Below are 6023 nucleotides of genomic sequence, written 5' to 3' on the forward strand. Positions count from 1 at the left end.
AGCGTGGGCCCAAACACAATCGCCAGGTTGTGCGTGTTCATCTGGTTCGTGTCTGAGAAGCACTGGACACTGGAGAAGAGGAGAGATCCAGCCTTGAGTGAAGGGCCAGCCTGGCACCTCCCGCCCACCTTCCCAATTCCTGACAGGTCCAAGACTGGACACTAGAGTGAGGCCTGGGAAGGTCCCAGTCAGGGCAGACCACTAAGGGGGGACGGGAGGTCTTTCTGCCATGTCTGGGATGCTGGCAAGTAGGGCTAGGAATCTGAGACATTGGCCAAGGTACCCTGACCCAGCCCTGAAAAATCCTCTTCTTTCCCACCCTGTGGGACGTCCAAGACAGGGGCTGATCAGAGGCTATACTTGGTTCCCAAGCCCACCTGGTTGCCAGAGCGGGAAGCCAGCGAGCTCAGAGCAGACGATGCTTCTCCACCCAGTCCCCCAGAGCCTCGCAGTGGCATCGCCCGCCACTCACCAGTACAGATGACTGATGAGGGCCTTCACAGTGGCCCGGTTGACAGGGGGCAGGCACGCCAGGAGCTCTTGGTACCTAGAGACCTTCTCCTCCTCATTGTCGATCTCTGGGTGGGGGACACAGATCCAGTGAGAAACCCCCCTAGAACCACCTCCCTGTCCCACCCTCTGGCTGCTGTGCCTCTCTGCTGGGTGACAGCACGCCCTGTGTCCCCATGACTAAGCAGACCAGGCACTCAGCAAGGGTGAGGGTTTGCTGTCTTCAAGGGACCCTGGCCCTGTACTGAGGGACAATGGAACAAGCAGAGGAAGGCCAGGAGCCTGGCAGCAGGGCCTGCCTAGTCCAGGTGCGTGGTGGGGAAGGGAGGGGATCCTGACATAGTAGTGGACAAGGCTGGGCAGGGGCTGCGGAGCCCACCTGAGGCCTCCAGCCAGGCCAGGCGCTGGGCACGAGTGAAGAGCCCGTCGGGCAAGTCACGCAGAAAGCGCTTGAGCGCCGAGGAGACGTCGTCCACGTGCTGCTCGCTCTCCTTGAGGCGCACGGAGCGGGCGTCCTGCCGCAGGCTCCAGCCGCTGCGTCTTCGACGTCTGCCCACACTTGCGGTAGATGCCCTCGGAGGTCAGGCCTGGGGGGGGGGTGGCACCAGCGTCAGGCCAAAGGCCCTGCGTCACAGGGCGGGGACACAGCTCCTTTCAGAGGGATTGGGCCTGAGGGCCTGGCGGCTGGGCCTGGGGGTCGGGAGGGCAGCCGTGTCCTAGGGGCAGGGCTCACCACACTGCGTGATGTAGTCCACACAGCGGTACACAATCACCGGGATGTCGGAGTCCCCAAGCTGCTGCTCCGACAGCGTGTCCCCCAAGCTGGCTGCTGCTTTCTGGATGGCCGCCAGCCAACCTGTGAAGTCCAGCCGCCGCTCCCCCTGGATGTACAGCGTCCTGGGCCAGGGCCAGGCAGTCACTGACTGGCCTGCCCCTGCCCCGCCCCTTCCCAGGCCTGGAAGGGTCCCCTCCAGGGGGCCGGGCTCACCTCCTTCGCTCCACCAGCACCAGCACTTGGTTCTCGCTGTCTCCCTGGATGGCTGCGGAGGGGCCAGGCAGGTGAGGCCCAGGCCCAGTCCTGCTTCCCCTGCCTGCTCCCTCCTGGGCTCCCTGCGAACACACGCCCCTGGGACCCACCCACCAACCAGTGGGGACAGGAGAGGACACGAGAGGGCAAACTGGCTCCCGGGACAGGCCAGGAAAGAGTTGAGGCTCCCAGGCAAGGGGAGTCTGGGAGCCCAGGACAGGGTGCCTTGGAGGCTGGGGACCCAGGCGCGGGCCCACGCACAAAGCTCCTGCAGTTTCCGCAGCTGTAGTGGCTCTTCGCAGGGTCCCTCTGGGAAGACAGCGCGGAGCTCCGAGCCGGTGAGGGAGAACCAGCCCTCCTGGGCCCGCTGCAGGCTCAGGCCAGCTTTGTAGGGGAGGCGCCCCAGCCGCGCAAAGTCCCGGGCCAACAGGTCCTCGGCCAGGGGAGGCACGAACGCCTGGTGGGGGAGGCGGCCAGGGGAGACCGCATCAGCCGGCAGCTCCAAGCTGCCTGCCGGACACCTGGATCCTGGCGTGGACAAGTGCCCTCTTCCTTCCCAGCTGCCGCGTCTCCCCCAGGGCTGAGCCCGGCCTGACCCACCTGGCTGCCATGCCCTCCTTCACGCCCAGACACCATGAGGCACACCACTTCTCGGCACCCACAGCGCCGAAGCACCCTTCCTGCTGCACCAGTGGCCATGCTGTCATTGCTGCCTGGACCCCACCCTCCCCCCATCTCCCCACACAGGAGCTACTGAAGAGCAGGCCCAAAACTGCCTCACCTGGTCCCCAGGAGCCTGAGGGCTGATCCTCACGACTCACAGCTAACCGAGCAAAGAACAAGAGGACGATAAAAATAGGGGACCTCAGAGGATACCTGGCTCCAGTCCCCAAGGCAGAGTTCTCCTATAGTCTCCCTGCCTGTTCCCTCCAGCCTCTGCTCACACACCTCCAGGGACAAGGAGCTCACCCCACCAGGGGGAGAGGGCTCTGACCGGGTTTCATGATTATTCACTTAGTGAGCACCTATGGAGTGCAGGGCCCACGGCCCTTCTTCCGCAGGGCCGAAGCAGGTCTCCTGACTGCCCCCCAGGCACCCAAGGGTGCAGATTACTCCAGACTCCCTCAGCCTGAGAAGCCTGCCCCAGACCTGGTGCCTTCCGGCAGCCCCTGCTCCATCCCAGAGGGGGGCTGGGATAAGAGTCCCGCTCTGCCCACAACCCCCAGGTCGCCAGGCCCACCTTCGCGATGCACTTGACCCACTCGTGAGCCAGTTCGGCACTCTCCAGTCCAAACAGGTATAGCCGTTCTCCTTCCGTGTACACCTCGAAGGTGTGCTCAAAGCTGTAACCACACAGGCCGGGACTCAGGCCCCCCAGTTGCCACTCTGCTCCCTCCACGCTGCCCTCACGATCGCTCTTCCCCAGCCCCTAAGAGGGTGGAGTGGCCTTGGGCTGGGTCTCAGGAGCCCTAGGCCAACCTGTGCACAACCCCATTTGTTGTGTGGCCCTGGGGAGGTCTTGGGCTTCCCTGGGTCTGTTCCTCTGTCTGCCCGAGGGGGTTAGACCTTACAGCAATACAGCCTGCGGTTCTGCACAGGGGTGCTCACCCATGGGTGTCAGGAGGGAGCACTGCCAGGCACACAATCTCGCTGGCCCGAATCTCCCCATTGGGGGTCACCGCCCGCTCATTCTCGTAGTAGCTCAGGACCCCGTCGCTAAGGACACACCAGCGTCGGCTGAACTCTGGAGAGAAGGTAGGGGAGCCGTGAGGGAGCCCATCCCAGCCACATGCAAACCGCCTCTGCACCCTCCCTGTGCCCCCCATGTCCTCTCTGTTGGAACTCACAAGTCCCTCCAAGTCTGTTCTCTCTACAGCCACTGCCCCAGTCTAGCCTGCACCTCCTCCTCGCCCCAACCCTCTGCAGCGGCCTCTTCACCGCGCTACTGGTCTCCTGCCCGGCCTTGCCGAGACCCAAGAGTAATGGAGTTAAAATTGGACCCCAGTATTCCTCTGCCCCAAACCACCCATGGCCCCACAGGTTCTCAGGGCAGTCTACACCCCTTGATCTGGCACCCCATTCCCTCCACCTGGGGCAGCTTTCATGCCCATCCCTGTGCCGCACCCTCCTCCGCCAGAAGCACCCCCACTCTGCATTGTGCTTCCCTACAATGGCCCTGAGGAGACTGACAAGATCCCATAAAGGAGACGGAATGGGAACCTCGACCAGGGAAGTAGTGGGAAGAACAGTGCAGGGCTGTGCGGTCTTGTAGTTCACAGCACTGAGCTCCACAGTGGCTCAGAGCTTCCTGGCACCCAGGGCCAAAAGGATGACTCAGGCGGTTACATAAACGCCATCATCAGGTAGACTGGGGCAGTGAGGTTGAGAACAGCTCGCGGCTCCCGAGAAACCTCTCTAGGAACACGGGCATTCCAGGAGGGGGGCCGAGGGATGCCGTAAGCACAGCCAACACCCTCTCATCCTGTCTCCAAGGGCCTGTGTCCCTGAGCCTGTCCCTGAGGTTGGGATCCCAGCTCTACCTCGGTCCCCTTCACTGTGCGGTCATTTTCCGGAGCCCACAGTGTGTTAGCTCCTGTCCTGGGTGCTGGGGGCAACCCCGTGCCCTAGTGGAGCTCACATTCCAGGGGTGGAGAAGATGGAAAGAGTGCATGCAGACCGATGTCTGTAAGTGGGATGAAGAAAACGGGGTGCAGGGAGAAACAGGATGTGCTGTTGTGGCCAAGGTGCGTGAGGGTGATGTCTCTGCAGAAGTGACATTTAAACAGAGGCCTGACAGAAGGGACCAATGACACCAATATGTGGGGAGACCATTCAGGGCAGAGGGGACAGCAAGGTCTTGTGGGAATGAGTCTGGCAAGTCTGAGAGGCAGCAAGGCCGCCTGTGGAGCGGGAGCTGAGTGAGCGAGGGACAGGGATCAGAGAGGGAGTGGGAGGGGGCGCTGACCGCACAAGTTCTCGTGAGACATGGCCAGGACGGCGGATTGGACTCGGACTTGGGGTAACTGGGAGGTCCTCAAACACCCTGCCATCCCACTCCCTAAGCACCCCCAAATACCAGATGCCTAGCACAGGGCCCAGTTCAGTAGGGCCCAACAAAGGAAGCTTTGGCAGTGACATGCCCTGTAGTGTCCTCCACCCTGAACAGTCCATTTATTAAGCGCCTACTGTGTGCCAGAGGCCCTGTCCAGGAATCATAGCCCAGGCGACTGCCAAGTCCACATGGCACCCTCCTGGGCCCACTAGCCTGGCCAGCCCTGGCTTCCTTGGCCCTACAGCCAGGCCAGATGCCATGGGCAGGGTGGGCCTGCAGACACCCACCTTCCCGGGCCCGGCGGTCCTGCAGCAGCTTGCCCGCAGAAGCCGTCTTGTAGAGGAAGCCGCTGTGGCTCACAGTCGGCAGGACCACGGAGTAGTGCTTGTCCAGGGGCTTTGTCGAGTCGTGCCGAGGTACCTCTTTGGAGAGGGCAAGAATGGCTGGTCACCCAGTCTTCCAAAAGGATGTCCCGCCAGGCTGAGCTCACTCCAGTCGCCAGCCCCGGCTCTCCGCTCCCTGACTAAAACCCTCAGGCTCCCACCCCCACCTCCAGGGTTGTGCCCAGGCCATTCCTCGACCTCTCTCCACCTGTGGACGTTCTAGTCTGTTCCCCGGGCCTACCTCCAGTACCTCCCCCTCTAGGAAGCCTCCCTGACTCCTAGCCCACTCCACTCTCCTGGCTAGAGGCACAGAGCCAACACACCGGACTGAAGTGCCCTGTGCGGCCTCAGTACTGATCTCCACGGAGCCTGGCAGAGGCACAGCAGTGACATGACCAGACCACGCAGGGAGATCCTGGCTTGCACCCCAGGGCCCCCAGAGCACACCTGGCACATGCTCATACCCATGAGTCGGGCAGGCAAAGAGTGCAGGTGGGTACAGTGTGAGGACCCTGCTGGGAATGCCCATCTGTCTGTCCCTGTCTCTGTCTCTCTCACAGAAGAAATAAATACAATTTAAATAAAAATAATCCCCAGACAGAGGTTTGTTCCAGACAGCATGAAGCCCCAGAAAGCAGCCTGGCTCCAGCCCTGCTTCCCAGCGGTCAGTAAGTGGGGGCTGGAGGAGTTCTGCTCCTCAGGCCCAAGCCAGCTGGGTGGTCTCCGGTGTCTCCCTGGACACCTGGGCTCTGTCCAGCCCGGCATACCCCACCCACCCGTGGCCCCAAGCCCAGAGACCCAGCAGCTGAGCTCCACCCTCAGTCCTGGGACACCGCTCCAAAGCCAGGCCTGGGCCATGATCAGCACTACTCACCCATACCACTCCTTCCCAGGCACCCCGAGAGAGAGAGTCAGGTGGGACCCACTCCAGTCTGACAGCACCCCCACCCCAGGTCTGACTAAGTACCCTGCAGATAGAGCAGTAGACGGGGCTGCCATGGCGGGGCACCTGCACACAGAAACACACCACCACCCACACCGCGGGACCGAT

General features: G+C 62.4%; 1 protein-coding gene across 1 annotated transcript in view; it reads right to left on the reverse strand.

Moving 5' to 3' along the window:
• Window positions 1-34: 34 nt before the first annotated feature.
• Window positions 35-6023, reverse strand: part of ARAP1 (ArfGAP with RhoGAP domain, ankyrin repeat and PH domain 1) — a 57267-nt gene continuing 51278 nt past the window's right edge. Inside the window, exons 15-23 of the mRNA XM_027774064.1 lie at window positions 4877-5011; window positions 3146-3281; window positions 2778-2880; window positions 1799-1994; window positions 1499-1550; window positions 1244-1407; window positions 890-1097; window positions 473-578; window positions 35-69 (exon numbers count right to left, since the gene is read on the reverse strand). Coding sequence (XP_027629865.1) covers window positions 946-1097; window positions 1244-1407; window positions 1499-1550; window positions 1799-1994; window positions 2778-2880; window positions 3146-3281; window positions 4877-5011 — 938 coding nt within the window. The 3' untranslated portion in view covers window positions 35-69; window positions 473-578; window positions 890-945. The remainder of the gene's footprint in view (window positions 70-472; window positions 579-889; window positions 1098-1243; window positions 1408-1498; window positions 1551-1798; window positions 1995-2777; window positions 2881-3145; window positions 3282-4876; window positions 5012-6023) is intronic.

This window comes from Tupaia chinensis, unplaced genomic scaffold (assembly GCF_000334495.1).
Source record: "Tupaia chinensis unplaced genomic scaffold, TupChi_1.0 Scaffold000047_1, whole genome shotgun sequence".
Taxonomy (NCBI): domain Eukaryota; kingdom Metazoa; phylum Chordata; class Mammalia; order Scandentia; family Tupaiidae; genus Tupaia; species Tupaia belangeri.